This window comes from Ictidomys tridecemlineatus, chromosome 2, assembly GCF_052094955.1.
Source record: "Ictidomys tridecemlineatus isolate mIctTri1 chromosome 2, mIctTri1.hap1, whole genome shotgun sequence".
NCBI lineage: Eukaryota > Metazoa > Chordata > Mammalia > Rodentia > Sciuridae > Ictidomys > Ictidomys tridecemlineatus.
Genome location: NC_135478.1, coordinates 73,885,915 through 73,904,428, shown reverse-complemented (window position 1 = coordinate 73,904,428; position 18,514 = coordinate 73,885,915). Strand labels below are relative to the sequence as shown.

Sequence of the window (18,514 nt, the reverse complement as noted above, 5' to 3'; positions counted from 1 at the left end):
AACTGTAGCACCTTATATTTGGAAGGACTGCCTGAGGGTAATTAATCCAGTCTATCCTGGTTGTTCATGCCATCAGTTGAGTGACATTAGTCTTTTCCACAGATTGGCTGAGAGGTCTGTGGGAATGACAGCAAGAAAAACATCTGAAACATTGGTATTGATACATTGTAGGTATTTTTTGTGGGAAGTACAGAAGCCAGGGATATCCCCTGCTGTTTATAATAAACGTTTGGCAAAGGTAATAAGGAATGGTGACTAAACTAGTCAAAGTCATCTGAGGAATGAAGGCAGAAGTTGGAGTCAGTTAAATTTAAAGTACTAACAAAAGTTTGGGAGAGGTAGGCCAGGTTATTTTTGTTCATAAAGAATGTTTCAAGAACAATTGTGAAAGATAAAATCATTAATGTCCCTCCATTCTTACCTACTGGGATATAAGGTATTTTCTACCTAGATGTCAGAGTTTCTGCTTTGCCTTCAAGATAGGTGTGCTCCACTCCAGTCCTCAAAATGTCATCTTTTTCCAATTTTCCTTTTCTTGCACCCAGACCTTTTTTTTTTTTTGAGGAAGAACTTTTTATAAAATGCACAGAGACCCATTATGTTTCCCAGTTTTTCTCATGTGGGCCACTGAAAGGGGTCTCAGTAAGCATAGTGCTTACCCAAGAGGTCATTATCCTTATGATCTAAGATCATGTCAGTCCCACAAGAGAATCCAAGTGACTGAATCAGAATCATATTTGAACTCTGAAGCCCCCTTTAAGCAGGGCTGCCGACTAGAAGGTGTGTACCAACCAGGCTTGCCTAAAGTCACTGTTTGGGAAAGTAAGTAAGCAACATGCCCAAAAGAGTCATTGTGTTATGGTTTGAATGTGTCTTCAAAAGTTCATGTGTTGCACCAGTCAGAATGACGGTCATTAGGAACACGAACAATAATAAACCAGGCATGATGGCACAGGCCTATAATTCCAATGATTTGGGAGGCTGAGGTGGGAGGATTGCAAGTTCTGGGACAGCCTCAGCAACTTAGGCTTTTTAAAAAATATTTATTTATTTATTTAAAGTTATAGATGGACACATTACCTCCATTTTATTTATTTATTTTTATGTGGTGCTGAGGATCGAACCGAGGGCCTCACACGTGAGCCTCTACCACTGAGCCACAACACCAGCAGCAACTTAGGCTTTAAGCAACCCTGTTTCAAAATAAAAAGGGCTGGGGATGTGGCTCAGTGGTTAAGTGTCCCTGAGTTCAATCCCCAATACCAAATAATAATAATAATAATAATAATAATAATAATAATTGCTAGAGAGGATATGGAGAAAAAGGAACACTTTTACACTATTGGTGGGATTGTAACAGTACAACTGTAACAGTTGTTCACTTTATGCTTTGAATATAGCTCTTACTGCTCTGCCACTGAAAGTTATTTTTAAAATAGAAATGTTTCTTTCTCTTTTTCTCTCCCTGCTCGTCCCTAATCTCTCTACCTCCCTAATCTCAGGGGAAACAGGATTATCTTTCATCTCCATTTTAGGCAGATTTACCTGTCCTTGAGTACATACCGAACATAACAATGAAATAAGCCAGACTTTGGGGATGGTCCCAGAAGATCTCAGAAATGACTATCTCTCAAATTAAAAAGTGAATTAAAACTCCAACAGAGAACACCTGGAATGTAGCTTTTGAATCATCTCTTTAAAAGCCCCCAGTTCCTGCTAAAGGGGAGAATCACACCCTGTGAGACAGGAGTCCCCTGTGTTTCTCCTTTGCTAGCAAAGCAATAAAACTGATTTTTCTTTTTTCTCAAAACCATGTTTTTTTCATTATTGGCTTGGCATTAATCTCATCAGAAAACAGGCTCTTCTGGTAGGCATCTATGTATGTGACCCAGACAGGTTGTCATAACTGCATTTATTTCCACCATTCATGGCCCCAAAGAGGAGTGTCTTTAATCTGCCCATTGAGATTTTCTAAGTGACAGATCAAACAACTAGGCTATTGACAATAGCCCAAGAATCAGAACAAATATAATATGACCTATCAATTGGAGTACTGGTCTGAGGCTATGAGAATGGTTCCTACTTACTGAGCAGAGTAACACACATCCATGTTTTTTTTTTTATCCTTCAGTCCATACCCAACATAGGAATGAAGTAAGCCAGACTTTGGGGCTGTATCTGAGAGTGGAAAACCACAGAAAACCAGAAGACATCATCAGGCTTCAGCTTAGCTAAACCATCTGTGTACTTGGGAAACCTCTGTAATTTACAAGGTCCCCTGGGCCAATGACTTTGCTCTGCTTAATTGTGGGTATGTTTCCCCCAAAGGGTTAATTGCCAGTTTTTTTCATATAAGTCTGAGATGACACCATGGCCAGGCTAGCTGTGTTCATGAATAGACCCATTTCCATTTTATAAGCAAAGCTTTCTGAGCTCAGTTGTCCTATTTATTTACATGGTACTGGGCCTCACACATGCCAGACAAGCATTTACCACTGAGTCATATCCCTTGCCCCAAATTGTCCCATTTTAACAAGAGCCCAGATAGTAAGGCTTTCAAAAGGGATGTACTTGGTCACTGTCAGTTAATGCATTAACCCCCAAATCCCCAGGGATTCTTATGGATGTAGTCTGCTTCCCTCTGCCAGGGGTTTCATTTAGCAAAATTATCAGTCACAGAGGCTTAATAGCTTTTTTAGAAGGGTCTTTAGAGTTGTGGGGCCCCAAAGTAGCAAATGGGCTGCAGTCAACCAGACAACTTCCAATGCAGCCTGTTGGTCTGGGTCCTGCTTAAAGGATGCCAATTTGTAGATTAGCTGATATAAAGAACCAAGTAGTATGTCCATCTGAGGTATGTGCTAGTCCCAATACCCAAAGAATTCAAGAAGGTGCTGGGCCTTCTTTTTTTTGGCTGTGGTAGAAGAGACAGAAGATTTTTCCTTGACTGCTGGAAGGATTAGATATTGTAAATCTGCCCACCCAGTCCCAAGAAATTAAATTTTGTCAGGAATTATCAGCCATCTCTGTGGAGAGGTGTCAATGCTATAGTCAGGACCACTAAGACTGAGCCTTGACTTGCCACTCAATTGGACATCCTCTAGGTTGTGAAAGTTTTGGACATCAAGAAGGTAAAGGGGGGGCTGGGGATGTGGCTCAAGTGGTAGCGCGCTCGCCTGGCATGCGTGCGGCCGGGGTTCGATCCTCAGCACCACATACCAACAAAGATGTTGTGTCCGCCAAGAACTAAAAAATAAATATTAAAAAAATTCTCTCTCTCTCTCTCCCCTCTCTCTCCCCTCTCTCACTCTCTCTTTAAAAAAAAAAAAAAAAAAGAAGGTAAAGGTACTCACCTAAATCCCGACTTGCCCACTACAGGCAAATTGCAGGGGAGTTTATTTCACACTTCTTTGTGTACAGATCTTCTATTTTGGAGACTCCTTCACTCAAGGGACAAAAGAATAACATCAATTCTTACCATACTTTCAATACTTTCATACTTTGCATCTACTTTCAAAAGTAGATGCAACCCAATACATGGAATTGGACCAGAGGGCCTAGGTACTTTTCTTTCTTCACCCTACTATGGAACTTGCCCAGCCTCCATTTGGAAACCTTTTTGTCCCTTAACACCAGATAAGGATGGTGACTTCGGCACCCATAATCAACAGAGCAGTTAAAAGTTTGAGTCCCTCCTGTCCCCAAAGTTCCCCAACATTTTCAGACTGGTACATATGGTCTTTGGTCCACCTTGAAGACGGGAGTAGCTGAGGTTGGGACAGAGAGGGAATAAAGGATCAGAATTAGGGAAGGAGAAAGTAACTAAGGGCCATTAAAGATGGGAATGCTTACTTTCATTTTGAAGGGTATAGCAGCAATTCATGCCTCAACTGAATGAACTCCGAAGTTTTTTGCCTACCCAGCCCTATGATCAAATGGCAAGGTCATCACTACCTACGCTGTTTCGGCCTTGACTCCACAGCTCCTTGCTTTCTGTCTGGGGCCACAGTGTATATTTTCTTTGGCTTACTTTAGACATGAGCCACGATACTTCTTTTAAGTCCAACTTAATCCAAGCCATTTGTTGCCCAGTTATCATAATAATGCTTGTTTCTGCCCTTTTGTTTTGTTTTTCTTTGAAACAAGTTCTTGTGGAGGCTGGCCCAAACTTGAGATTCTCCTGCCTCAGTCTCCTGAGGAGCTGGGATTACAGGTGCATGCTACTGTGCTCTGCTTAGCTTTAACAGGAGGACTAGAAAACTTTCCTGGGTGATGAAGTTGACTACAAGATTCTATCTAGAATTATTTTGGTTCACTTCTCATTCTCTAGTGAGCTGCCTTTATGAGCATTGCAAACCCAATCCAAGGTAGTAAGAGCCCAAATACCAGTCAATGCTACATCTGTGGTCTTTCATAGGAGTTATTCTTAGGGGAATCTCCCTGAGAGGGCTCAAGATCATTTTTAGCTTTTAGGATCCACTGTAAAAACAAAAACTCTGGGATCTTTTACCATTGTCTCCTAATGGATTTAAGGTTGTCATAAGAGGCTGGAGGTATAGCTTAGTGGTAGAGCATATATTTAGTGTGCTCAAGGGCCTAGGTTTAATACCTTAAAAAAATGTTGGCATAATAGATTGCAGGAAGGACCAAGCCAAAAAACAGCCCAGCTAAGACATTCCTCCTTCACAAGCATTACATGACTCACCTCCTGGGTAAATCAGTAAATTAAATCAGCCAACATTCCAATTTGCCTGCTTTCTTTCCATTGTGGTTATGAATTCCTCATATTCATGCTCAGTTTAAGTGTATATCTCAGTAACTGTTGTCTCAAAGGGGTTGGAAATATCTGCACCCAAAGCAAATTTTAGTACTGGTGGTTAACAATATAAAGACATAAGGTTGCCCACCAGATTGGTGCCAGATACACCATGCCCAAAGAGAATTAGCCTCAACCAGGGCACCATCCAGGCAGCTTTGTTTTTTTTTAATATTTATTTTTTAGTTATAGTTGGACACAATACCTTTATTTCACTTATTTATTTTTATGTGGTACTGAGGATCGAACCCAGGGCCTTGTGCGTGCAAGGCAAGCGCTCTACCGCTGAGCCACAACCCCAGCCCAGGCAGCTGTCTTTGAATCCTCTTCCAGGGACTGGGCCTAAACTCCACCTCACAATTTTTTCATTAACAGACAATAAAATAAGGGACCATTTATTGCCCAAGTATCATACAAGTTGATCAACAAGTTTGTAATTGATTCCCATGGACTTCCTCTTCATCAGGCTGCAAGGCTCTCACTGTTCTCCCCCAAAGCCATGTTTCAGTCAGTATCCCATCTTTGTTGCCAATACTGTCAAGAATCATCAAAGGGGCTGGGGATAAGCTCAAGTGGTAGAGTGCTTGCCTTGCATGCACAAGGCCCTGGGTTCAATCCCCAGTACCACACACACAAATCATCATCAGAGGTGTTTTTTGCAAATTTGCCTGCAATAGTTTCATGGATGTTGGTAGATACAACACGTCAAAGACAAAGGACAGTTTATTATGACAATAAAAGTATTCCAGTGACTCCAGATGTTGAGGCAGGAGGACTGCAAGTTTGACACTAATCTCGGCAACTTAATGAGGCCCTATATAAATCTAAAACATAAAAGGGGTCTGGGGATGTGGAACAATGGTTAAGTGCCCCTGAGCTCAATCCCTGGTACCAAAAGAAAAAGGAAAAAAAAAAAAGGTAGCCCGAGGACCAGCATTTTCTTTCATTGATTCAAGTCCTACTTATAATACTTCCTACAAGGTAACTGCTATGTAAATAGTTGCTATATTATTTGTTAAGGGAATAATGACAAGAAAAGTCTATTTGCTTAGGATAGAGAAATTTTAAAAAATATTTTATATCCACTGTTCATTGAATCTGTGGATGCAGAACCCACGGATATGGAAGACTGACTGTATTAACCAAGTTATCCTGTTTTAAAAGCTGTCATCAGTTTACTCTTCCACCATTCTTTGTAGGAGTGAATGTCTGCTGGATTCTACATGACAAAGAAGGCTCAAATGTATCCTCCCCTTTAATGATGATCTCTGAAAAATACAGGAAAGCTGAGAAATAGGTGTTGTTAAAGATCTAGTGCATACTATCCATTCACTCACACTTATCAAGCAATTATTAGGTGTCAGGTACTAGGGCTCCAGCAATGGAGGAGTCATGTAGACATCACAACCTGGTAGAGGAAGGGCAGAAAGGTGGGAGTGTTGTTTTAGAAAGTGACATTGGGAGAGAGCTCTGAGGGAAGTGGTGGTGATGGGGGCACAATAGGTGCAAAGGCCCTGAGGCATGAAAGGACTTTGGCAGGTGAAAGGTACTAAGAAGAGGCCTTATATTTCGAAGATAAAGATGTAGACCTCAAGCCCTGGTAAACTAAGAGGCTTTAAACAGCTTGGGAAGGCCACTTCACCAGATCTCCTAGGGCTGTAAAAGGCAAAAGATTTCTTGGGGTAGAGCCTGGAACAGTAGTATATAGGCAGCCAAGGAGATTCAGAGGAAGTCAAGAGGCAGAGAGGAGGGGAGGAGTAACCACCCACCGGAGGGTCCTTTGGTCTGGGACCGTGGGAGTTTCAACTTGCATTTCCGGGCGTTGAGGTTTTTCCATGAACACTCAATTCCATGCTGGTCCCATCACTTGGCCCCTGGGGACCAGCAGCTCAGCAGGATGACATCTCAGTATTTCCCTAGTTTCCTCAATTCTGTTCTGAAGCTGGAGGGTAGGGACAAGTCCATGATCCTCAGCCTTGGATCCCAAGGCTGAGGCAGGTTGGATAGAAACATCACAAGAAACTCTAAGTCAGAGGCATCACCAGGAAGACAGCTGAAGGTTCTACCTCCTTCCAACCATCAATCCAAGTGCCATTCTTTCTACCTGGGAGAAGTCCCCAAGAGCCAAATAGCCCAGTCTCTGGCTTCCAAACTCTGAGCTCATTTCCTGGCTTTTCTGGAATTGGCTCACCCCTATAGGGTCACTAGGGTTGTTGCTTCTGATCATGGCCTGGTCTGAGGATTGGGAAAACAGCAAATGACAGGTTTGGGTCTTGCTCTGTCTCCAGCTAATTGAGTCATGACCTTAGCCAGTCACTGCCCCTCTCTGGGCCCCAGTCTCCTCCTTGGACTAGACAAGTGACTTCCCAACTTTCAACATATTTCATGGAATACCAGTGTTACATCAAAACACTCTGTGGCCAAATAATGATGAATGGGGTCCCCCATCAAACAATGATGAATGTAGAGCCTCATTTTTACATCCTAAATCTCCCAGAGGGTACTGTAGCCTGCTGTGGTTGTCAAGCTAGTCTGATCAGGGCACCCTGTTTTATAACTTCTCACCATTGGCACTATGAAGAAGATACCCCAGGATGAGCTAGACAAGAGTCTTTGTAGGGGCATACTTAGTTCTCTCCTGAAATTTAATCTGTACGGGGCTGGGGATGTGGCTCAAGCGGTAGCGCGCTCGCCTAGCATGCGTGCGGCCCGGGTTCGATCCTCAGCAGCACCACATACCAACAAAGATGTTGTGTCCGCCGAGAACTAAGAAAAAATAAATAAATGTTAAAATTCTCTCTCTCTCTCTCTCTCTCTCTCTGTCCCTCTCTCTCACTCACTCTTAAAAAAAAAGATAAAAATATTAAAAAAAAAAAAAAAGAAATTTAATCTGTAGAAATAACCATTGACCATGACATCCAATGACTCTTGCCTCCTGGTATTTGTGCCCTTTGTCATCTCCAGTGCATGCTGGATTCATTTCTTTTTCTTTCTTTCAACTGTATTCTCTGTTTAATACCTTGTGGATCTCAGCAGATACTCTGCTGGGTGAGCCTATGAATATAAAAGATTTCTGATAAGGTAGAGCTAATTGAATTCTGGCCTCTCCATCCAACAAGACACTTGGGAACCCTCTGGTAGCCACTGACTCTGTGCCAGAGTCATTTCATTTCATAAAAAGACAAGGACACACAGGTGCTTAGAGTCAAGGCCAATGACCTCTGTTATGTTGGAGATAATCTAGGGACCAATGATTCATTTATAATAAGTAGAATTCTACAGAAGTGAGGAAGTCATCTCCCAAGATTAGGTTACAGACTATGGCTTCTATCCTTCCAGCATTCTTGGGCCCACCTTCCCATGTCACCTGCTGCTATGCTATGAGGACACTCAGGAAGCCTATGGCTGGCATCCCTATGAGCGAGCTCCAGCCCCACTCTAGCCTTGAGAGCACTGTACTCCCAGCCACCAGTTTGACTGAAACATCAAAAGAAACCCTGAGCCAGAGGTGCCACCTCAGCTGTACCCAGATTCCTGACCCATGGAAATTGAGATAATTTTTTCCCTTTTTGTCCCAGGGATTGAATCCAGGGGCACTTAACCATCGAGGTATGTTCCCAGCCCTTTCTTTTTATTTTATTTAAAGACAAGGTCTAGTAGAGTTGCTTAGGGCCTTACCAAGTTGCTGAGGCTGGCTTTGAACTCCTCCTGCCTCAGCTTCCTGAGCCTCTGGGATCAAAGGCCTGCTTCACCATACCTGGCTGTTTGTTGTTTTAAACTGCTAAATTTGGGAGATAATTTGTCATACAGCAATGGAAAGCTAATAAAATTGTACAGTACCTTCTACAACCAGTGTGTGATGGATTCTATTAAAACTGTTCATTGTATGTGTAATGTTGAAACCTACTTGTTTTGTGACATGCTTCCCTCTCCCTGGCACTGAATGTCCAGTGTCCACTGGTGGCATTGTCCACTGGTCCCCAGTGTCCTCCTAGGGGTACTGGGTATAAGAGGGAGATAGCCTCAAAAGATAGTGTATAGATAGGAAGTTCACATAGCAACTGGGCAAGGAGGTGCCACGCTCTACCAAAAACCAGTCTGAACAATAGAGTAGCAAGGTGGGGTGGTGTGTCCTCTCATCTCTGGGTTCTGGCCCCTGGTTTAACAGCTTGGGCTCAGATTCTGCCCTGGACCAGCCCATTAGTTCCCAATGGAACCTCTTATTGGAATCCTTGGTTTTTGTTCTCACTGCCCACCCCCACACCCCATATGCTCTGTGCAGCCAACTACACCCAGGCCGTACCATCCTGTCTTCTTTTGCCATTCCTGCCCCAATACCTCCCACATTCTGTTAACTGAATTTGGTGGCCACTCAGAGTCCATAAACCAACAAATGCCCATTCAGGATGGGGCCTCTTCCTCTAGAGTGAGCTGAGGATTCATGCTCAAGTGTAGAAAAGAGCAAGCTCACTACCATTGTCTACCTGGTATGCTGCCTGGCATATTCTAATTAAGTACCCCATAGAAGCTCATACTGCTTCCTTAAATGGTCAGCTCAAATGAAAGTGTGAGTACAGGGCTGCTCTTCGATTTGAAGCAAAGAGCCCAAGATCTTGGTCAGGATGTCTATTAATATATCTTTTCAATGTGAGGGGTAGAGGGACAAATAGCAGTCAGGAAAGGCATTAGGTAGGAGACCTGGGCATATTGAAAAAGCTGGCTATGGCTCCATCAGCCCCCTCAAGGACCTAGGACAGCTCTGAGGATGCCAGATTTACCAAACACTTCCCTTTTCAGAAGTGGAATTTTAAAATGAAATTATTAAATGAATCCTAGAAGAACCCACTATCTGGCCAATAAGTGGAGGCTGAAAATGGAGGGTACAGGGAGGGTTGGAGACAGGAATTCTGCAGATTAACACAGCTTCTCAGAAAGGCCAGCCAAGGGCTGTCACCACTGTGCAGTGAGAATAATGTTTATTGAGAATGGCTCATTACAAACAAAATATATTTATGTATAAAATCTCTGCAATGCAAAAGATCCCTTTTGTCCCCCTGCAGCTAGAGTGAACAAAGCTGCCTACTGTTCCATTGGCTTCAGAAGCTGCATTGGGCTGAAGCATGAGAACAGGCTGGGCAATTGTGGGTGCCACGTGCTGTGGGCAAAGTCCCTGATGTCCAGGCTCTTTCCTCAGCCCCAATATCATGACTTGTGCAAGAATGCAACACAGTGTAGCTTATGTCCTGCCTCTGTGACCTTCCTCAGAGAGACTGGTCTTAGGGACAAACAACTTGTTAATCTTACAGACAGGTGACCTCTAACATGTGACTTACCCTGAGAAGCCATTGTCTGAGCCCAGAGACTGAGCATGTCCTGGATGGATGAGGTGCTGTGATCACTTTCTGTGAAGGCTAATCCCCATAACAGCTCACCACCATGTGTGCTATACCTCATTCATATGCAGTCATCATGAAAACTTAACTTCTTCCCATCGGTTTCCTTCATTCAGCTATTCTCACCACAATTTTACCTAAACCTCTCCTGAGGACACCCATACCCCACAGCTGCTGTGTATGGTACTCCTGAGCTTGGAGCCAGAGTTCCCTAGGACCTTGGGACACCCAGCATTAAGGCAATAGAAATGAGACCAGACTAAAGCCAACACCAGTCTCTGAAACCCAGGATGGCTGCCTTGCAAACAGTGCTACCCTCTCGGCCCAAGGCTGTCTGGTGTTAAGGAGCAAGGTGGCTGGGTGGTCTCACAGAACTGGTAAGCAGACTCTTCAGAACTACCATGGTGAGGGAGGGGCCAGCTAGAGTCGGTGTGGGAGAAGCAGCTGCCACCACGTCACACCTTGGGCACTGGAAGACCATGCCCTAGGAGTGCAGGGATGGTGGGGCTGTCAGGGTATCCCTGTCTTTTTGCCAGAGGCAGCCATGAAGGGCTCTTGAGTTCAAGACCCAGCTCTACTACTGTCCTGGGCCAACTTCCTCCTCAAGTAAGGCAAGGGGCCTGGTGCTCAGACTTTAAAAAAGAAATCTGGCTGGCTTACCTGCCCTGTGAAAAAAAGAGGTGTTAGTGGTTCCAAAGTACCTGCAATCTCACTATTATTCTTACTTAAAGGATAATCATCCAGCAAAAGTAAAAACTTAAATTTCAATAAAAAAAAAAAAACACCTCTGCTCCCAACAACAACAAAAATTTAAAAAGGGGTGAGGGGAGGAAAGAAGGAAATAAGGAAGGAAGAAATCAGCTCCAGTCAATGCTACTTGCTGTGCTGTGTGATCCTGGGCAGTCATCACCATTCTCTGTCAAAACAGAAGAGATCCAACATTCTGTGCAAAAGGTCCTGGCATGAAAACCAGTGTGGGTTGGAGACTACAGACTGTCCCCTGCCCGTTGCTTCACAAGTAGAGGCTCTACCACCCAGCTCCGACAGACCTGGGGTTGCCCACACCCAGAGGACAAATGGTCCCTCCTTTTGGGATTTAGGCTGGTGTCAGGAGGCCTCATGGGTGAGGAGGGCTCTTTGGGATCCAGGTAGCTGTTTATTCCTGGGGTACACTCTCTGCTGGTGCTCAGCACACTCCCTAGGGCCTTCCTCCCTACAGAGCCAAGTGGCTATAAGGTGTCTACACTGCATGATAGGGGCCAGTGGCCTCATAACCAGTCAGATACTTGGGTCCACTGGAAGGCAGGTGGTGGTAGTAATGGCATCTACCACGGGTTATAGGGGGCTCTGTAGCACTTCCAGTCCAGCTCCAGGGACTTGAATTCAGCTACACTTTCCAAACATGCAGATGCTGTCCTGATGAGTAGCATCAGATCAAGTGACTTCTCTCTCCAAAACTCAGTCCTAAGGTCTATGGGAAGACTGCCTCAGGCCTCTCCCCTCACCTTGGGTCTGGCTAGAAGGCAACAAGGGCATCCTTGAAGCTGGACTTCCAATGGGCATTGTTGGAGTCAGGCTTGTCATCCTGGGGGAGACTCCCCTCAGAACTCTGGAGAAGCCTTCAGGAGCCAGCAGATGCTTGGGGTAAATGACAACATATAGCACTAGCTGACAAAGCAGCTACGCCAGTTCCCAGAGTTCCACAGAGCCTTGTCAGACAGGCTGAAGCTGCAGTGTTGCATTCCAGCCCCAGCAGCCCCCAACTTGGGCATACTGATTAGGCTGGCTGAAGTTGGGGGTTGGGGTCCAAGGATCTGGGCACAACAGGCTCCTGCTGTCAGCTGTCCAGGTAGACAAAGAGGATGTCCTCATCTGTGCCATAGCTGGTTCTGGCCTCCTCAAAGTTACTGACACTGGTGCTGCACATTCCTGCTGGGAGTGGGGAGAGCAGAGTGGGATCAGTAGGTGGGGAGAGAGCAACCAACCTACCAGTGCCCAGGGAAGTTGGGTGAGGTCTATATCCCATCTGCTGGGCCACACCTCTTGGCTCAAGTCCCCCCCCCCCCCAGGAAGCCTTCCTTACCTATTCTGGCCCTCATGAACTCTTTCTCTGACCCTTCCTCAGTATAGATATGGAGAAAGCAAAGCCCAGAGAAAGGAAAAAACATGCTCCAGGACACATGGACAGGTCAGGAAAGTCTGTCCCTGTACCCTGAGGGTAGTAGGTAGCATGGAGCAAGGGTGAGGTTGGACAGACTTTCTAATAAGTGTACTGGTTGTCCTGGAAGTGTACTGCAGTGTCCTGATTGAGTGGACACTGCAGCCTGTGCAACATAAGTTATTGAGGCAGGGACCTGAGCAGTGGAGTGGAAAAGAAGGGTGGCCAGAGGCCAGCACTGGTGCAAGTTTGTGGCTCATTTGCTTACATGGTAAAAGGGGTAGCCCCGATGACAAGAGCCCAGGAGTAGTAGAGGCCTTGGGGAAAAGGCAACAAGGGAGATTGTGGTCATACCAGGCTGGATAGGAGGAAGTTGTGGGAGCATAGGGGACAGTGAATGCATACTACCTTGGCCCACCCTGACCCCAGCACTCACGGTCAGCATAGGCTGGGTTGTTGTAGAAAATACAGCCGGTGGCCCTGTTGTAACCACGCAGAACAATGAAGTGGCCCTGGTAGTCAGGGGTACGGCAGAAGCAGCGATGGCCACGGGGTGCAAAGCAGCAGTACTTGACGGGGCTAGAGCACAGGTCGCAGTGTAGCACCCCTGAGTTCACGAGCACGATGGCCACATGGCCCTGCGCCAGATGCGCCTGGATGTCCTGCACACTCACTGTGCTGTGGGCAGAAGGGGGTCAGCTGGTACCAATGGGCTCTATTCCCCATCTCAACTGGATAGATCCCTGCTTACATCCCCCGTTATCCTGTGTTACGGAACTTGGAGACCTGACTTGTCTTCCCTCTGCCCTGAATTTCTTGTACATGGAACATCCTTGCTTATCATATTGGCCCAGGTTAGGCGCAGGGCCTACACAGGACCAGTGTGTGTATGTTGTTAGCAGAGTTCTGAGAGAACACAAGGACCAGCTGGAAGGGAAGTCAGAAGGTCAATTCCAGATGGGCACAACTGAGGGCCACTAAACAGTTTATGGAACCTCACTCCTGGTATGGTAGATATTTTGCCAAGTCCCTATTTCTACTTTCCCAGAAATCCTATGTGGTTTACATTGGAAATTACTAGCCCAATTTAATTTCCCAAATCCGAGCAGAGCCTGGCTTGGCCACATTCAAAACCAAATGTTTTTCTAAAAGGGCTATTTTCCCCTTTTTCCAAGGCTCCTGTGGCAGAAGGAATCACTCAGAAAGCACTTATAGGGGAATGCTATAAGTTAACTCAGTAAGCAGAATGTCTGGAGCTGTCCCATAGGCAGACTCATAGAAGCGGCTCCGTTCTGTGTCTTCCAGCAGACAGCAAATCTAAACAAAAACCCAGAAGGGACAGAAGGGGCTTGGGGCCCTTAAGCCAAGGGCTCCCCGAAATTTGCTGAAGGGGCTGCTCACTACTCGGGGCCCTCCTTCATTAATCAGCTCCTCAGGAGTGGCAGCATCAGCACCATGAGGTCTGGCCCAACTCTAGCCTCAGCTGAGTCACGTGGCAGTTTGGTTTGCTGCCTTGGCCGGTGAAACATGCCATTTTTCCATTTAGTCTCTGAAACAAAATAGCTGGCAGAGTTCCTACTGGTGTGTACAAGAGGAGGGGAATTTCAGCTATGGGAGAAAAGCAGGAGCATGCTAGATCGAAAACTTGCAGATCTGTAGAATTATGAGTGTAGAAATGCTGGGTTCAGATCACAGCATAGCCACAATGCTGGGGGAACCGTGCACTGGCAGTCCCAGCCTCATTTTCCTCCTGAGAAATGGGGCGGCAACAGCTTCCCCACTCAATAAAAGAGTGCCTATCAAGTGCCCTAAAAAACGTTTGCTGCTTTTACTTCCATCAGGCAGTCATGTAGCCAGAGGATAAGTAGAGATTTATCTTCCCATTTTCCAAATTATCAGGTGGTTACATTATGTTAATAATAAAAACATAATTTTATAAAGAAAGAGTAAACCTGAGAAGAATGGTCCGAGAAAGTCTGGCCAGGGGCTAGAGATAGCACGTCTAAGTGTAGCCTCTAAGCAAGTCTGGAGAATGCTACCCACATCTGGGCAAGTTGCCCCCAGGATCTGCTTGAATCCAGCCCACCCCCACATATGGATGAGAAGGGAGATGTCCATGTAAGGTCCCAGCATGGGAACAAGCTTCCTAGACAGTCTATACATGTGGCCTTCCCTGCTCCTGTCCCTGTCCACTGTCAATCGCCCTGCCACCACATTACTCAGGCTGTCCTTCCTTTTTTAGGGCTTCTATGTTTTGTTTCATGCCATTATCCTATGAATAGTCCAAGAGCTGATCACAGCCTGTATCACTCACTTTTCCCTCCAGTACCTGCTCAGGATCCACTCCAGACCAGAGTCTAGGTTATATAGCTCCACTGACCCCCATTTTAAGGATGGAAAAAAAAAAAAAGCACAGAGGGGCAAATTACTGCCCAGGTAGGAGATACTAGTTTTGCCTAACTCTAGAGCCCCAGCCTTTCCCAAACACTATCCTGAGATCTCCCTCACTACCAACCTCACCAGAGGTAACTGGCCATGGTAGGGTGAGAAGGACTCACCATTTTTCCACGAGCACCTTGCAGGCCTTAGCTTCTGCAAACAGCTGGTTCACCCGGGTTTCCTCTGTATCAAAGTGCTTCCTGTAGAAGGACTAAAGAGAGAAGGGCAGTCCACTTGGCTACTCTCACTCTATATGGTTAAAGCAAAGAGCGTGTTATAGAAGGAGGGGATGTGGGAGGGCAGAGAAGCTCCATTATGGGGCAGGCTGCACATGCAGCACACCCAGTCTGCCCCAGGCCAGGGAGTAAACAGGACCAGAGGCATTATCAAGATGGGTGGGCAGCTGGGCTCAGGCCAGCTCCCTGGGGAAGACTGGTCATCCTATGGCAGGCATAAGCAAGAGCTCAAAGCAAAAGGGTAAGGTAGGGTCTGAGGCTGAGCCATAGCTCAGCTTATCCAGGCATGGTTCATGGAACAGCCTTTGTTTGGTGCAAGTACCTTATGGTAACCAGAGCACACATGGAGGAGGCTAAAAAGACCCTGTTCTTAAGCCTCTTTCTCTGCCTCAACCAGACTAGATTCATTAGCCTTCTTCCTTTGACCAAGAAGGTTCAAAGGAAAGTTAAGTTGATTGGCAGCTGCCACCATGTCACAGCCCTTTTGCTAACTAGCCAGCACTGACTTCGTTCTGCCATGTTTTGGAGTCTGGGCCACAAACTTTTGTAAGAAAGGCTTTAGCTTTGCAGGGAAACAGAATACACTGACGTGTGGGCTCAGCTGTCAATGTTGGCATTACTTTTAATAGGAAAAAAAGGAAAGACAATATTCGTTTTTCTTCAAGAATACCAATTACTCAGCTTAGAATTGGCTGCCCTGGTGAGAAGGAATAAAATGGGCAAATGAGGGTTACATGAAATCAGAGTGATGTTCTTGGAGGCCCTGGGCTGGCCTTGTGCTGGAGGACAGTAGGGAAGAATGAAGGAAGGTAAATTCTCTTCTGCACATCCTCTGAGTGTCATAGAAGGTAGGCAGGAGCCAGGACTCAGTGATTAGGTACTCCACGCAGGCTGGACCTCATGGTCACATGCTCAATGTGGCTGGTAAATCCTTTCTATAGCCCATCTGCCACTGCCCCTGGTCTCTGCACACCTATGTCCCACCAGATGTCCAGGCCTTGACAGCTCTCTCTTCTAACTACTACAACTGGGTGGCCTATGCCTCTATGTGGCCTCAAATGAGAAGGCCCATCCAGGTGTGGTGGCTTACCTGGTTTTTATAACCCTTGTCGACGCCCAGGGTCTGGGTACAGAAGCGGTGCCTCACACCAAAGTGGCGCATCAAGTAGGCCAGATCAATGGTCCAGATACTTCTGGTTAGGCGCAGCTCCTGCAGGGCACTCTCAAACTCTCCATCGTCCAGCTGGCCCAAGTATCTACAAGCAGAGAGGCCAAGAAGCTCAGCTTCAAGGTGGAACTAGGTCATACTCCATTACTGGGTCTATAGCAACTGTTGCTTCTGCTCCCCAAAAGGCTCTGTCCTTTATCATGAAACCTTATACCTGCCCACATGCTGCCTGAACACAACCTGAAGACTATCAGGGCTAAGGCTACCTGGGGCAATGTTCTGGCTCTGGAGTCAAGGACCTAGATTTTGCTTCTTGTGTCTCTTGCAGGCTATGTGATCTTGGGCAAGTTACCATCCTCTATGGTTATGTTGATTCTAGGCCTTTGTATCACATTAGTGCTTTGTTTTGTAAAGGTTATTTTTGGTGGTACTGGCGATCAAACCAAAGGCCTCACTCATGCTAGGCAAGTGCTCTACATCTGAGCTATACCCGCAGCCTGCAAATCAGTGGTTTTCAAAGTGTTAGGCACTGAACCTTTTGTTGAATTCTATCTTTCCCACAATTCCAGAATGTAAAACTGAAAAAGATAAGGGAGAGGCAGATCTAGGGTTCCAGGCAGCTGACTGAAAACTCTTGTACAAGAGGATGGCTATAGTCTCTTCTGGTTCTGATTGTCAAGGGTCCTATAATATTCATTCAGCCTCAGCTCAGCAGACTCCCAGAAGCCTGAGGTTAGGAGCATAGAGGATTCCTATATATATATATATATATATATATATATATATATATATATATATATTATATTCCCTATACCAGTTACGGGCTGCTCTGTGGGCTAGGCGAAGGCCCCTGGAACATCTCTGGCCATCCCAAATTCCTAGGCATTACCAGAGTAGAGATCTGGGTGACCTGATCCACCCTTTGCTCACTTTTGTAAATAGGACAGGGCCCAAATGGAAGATAGGCTTCTTGCAAACTCAGCCAAAGGTGGTCACAGAGAAGATGAATCCCACCCAGGTGTCTTCCCATATCTCCCTCAAACCATAGTAGTTGGTGAATAGGGAGGGCGTAGGCCCCTCCACTCACCGAAGCACCATCCTAGAGCAGGCTAGGCCGCAGTCCCAGTGGTAGAGTTGCTGGATGATGGGCACAGGCAGCTGCACAAAGTCCCCTGCATGGAACAGAGGAAGGTTTCAACTCTACTACCATTCCCTGTGGAGACACAGTCATCACCTCCTATCTAGATCCTGTGGGGGCTCAGAAGATTTCCCACAGTCCTTCATTCTTACAATACCAGTGATCTCCCCCAAACACCAGCCACAGCAGGTTAGCCCTACTCAAAATCCTCCAGTGAACTGGTTCCCATGTCTCTTAGGACAATTTCTCTGTGGCTACTGTCCTAGCATCTTCAGCTTCTTCCCCGTCATAAGGCTGTCCTTCAGGCAGAACCTGTACTTGTCATAATCCCTCTTACCTGGGGTCCTTTGCACACACGGTTCTTCTGCCTAGATGCTCCTGGCTTCTGAAGAGCTAACTTCTGCCCCTCAACCTTCCTTTTCTAAGGTACTGCCCCTTTAAGACCTGGCCCCCACCATGTATACTCACATCATCCCATGTCTCTCCCTCACAGCCCTTCTTTGGGGAGGATCTCTGAAGCAGGAGTAGGGCTGTTTTACTTCCTGCTTTCAGACCAGATGGCAAATGGGAGGTACCTAGCAGATACAAGTTTGTGGGACACCAGGAGGCTTACCTGATTCCAAAGGCACTAGGACAACCAACACATGAAAGTCACAGTAAGAAGGGGACTGTTGAATAAGCTGTATATGTGGACTGCTTCTGAAAGCTTCTCTAACACTGTCACTGACCAACCTCACAGTTTGTCCTTGCGATGTAGTGAGATGAAGCAAAAAAAAAAAAAAAAAAAAAGACCTGACCTAGGCATTCTAGTCCTGGCTCTACCACTGGCTGGCTGTGAGCTAGACAATGGACTTCCTCTTACTAAACTGAGTTTGGCCAACCCTAAAGTGGGGACTTTGGTCTGATTTGGTCATTCAGTTGACAAATATTTTCCAAGAACCTGATTAAGTGCTTGGCATCTGTACTATAGTAAAGTGGTGAGTACATAGGCAAGGTCCCTGTCTTGGTAGACAGCAATAACAAATGGACCTGTGATTGCTACTGGCCACGCTTTACCTCGAAGTATGTGCAATAAGGCCAGTAAAGGCAGGATGGCATAGGTGAGGAAGACAACCTGCTTGTTGAGCCACCTGACTTCTCTGTGCCCGCTTATTCCTCTATGAAATGAA

At 45.9% G+C, this 18,514-nt stretch overlaps 2 protein-coding genes across 14 annotated transcripts in view; one reads left to right on the top strand and one right to left on the bottom strand.

Moving 5' to 3' along the window:
* The window catches only part of Upb1 (beta-ureidopropionase 1), a 46,311-nt gene extending 37,649 nt beyond the window's left edge, over positions 1-8,662 (top strand). For 2 of the 6 annotated variants that reach the window (XR_013434645.1, XM_078038891.1), the window contains one exon: positions 8,153-8,662. The gene's annotated coding sequence lies outside the window, so the exon portion shown is untranslated. Of the gene's footprint in view, positions 1-1,502; positions 1,811-2,131; positions 6,110-8,152 lie in introns of those variants that run through there. The other 4 variants (XR_013434644.1, XM_021732633.3, XM_021732634.3 and 1 more) reach the window with 3 other exon arrangements.
* Positions 8,663-9,772: 1,110 nt separating this feature from the next.
* The window catches only part of Gucd1 (guanylyl cyclase domain containing 1), a 12,742-nt gene continuing 4,000 nt past the window's right edge, over positions 9,773-18,514 (bottom strand). For 5 of the 8 annotated variants that reach the window (XM_078038894.1, XM_078038896.1, XM_078038897.1 and 2 more), the window contains 5 exons: positions 17,295-17,379; positions 16,130-16,295; positions 14,923-15,014; positions 12,801-13,042; positions 9,773-12,138 (listed from right to left, as the gene is read on the bottom strand). In XM_078038894.1, the coding sequence (XP_077895020.1) occupies positions 12,044-12,138; positions 12,801-13,042; positions 14,923-15,014; positions 16,130-16,295; positions 17,295-17,379 (680 nt within the window). In that variant the 3' untranslated portion in view covers positions 9,773-12,043. The remainder of the gene's footprint in view (positions 12,139-12,800; positions 13,043-14,922; positions 15,015-16,129; positions 16,296-17,294; positions 17,380-18,514) is intronic. The other 3 variants (XR_013434646.1, XM_005334451.5, XM_040289336.2) reach the window with 3 other exon arrangements.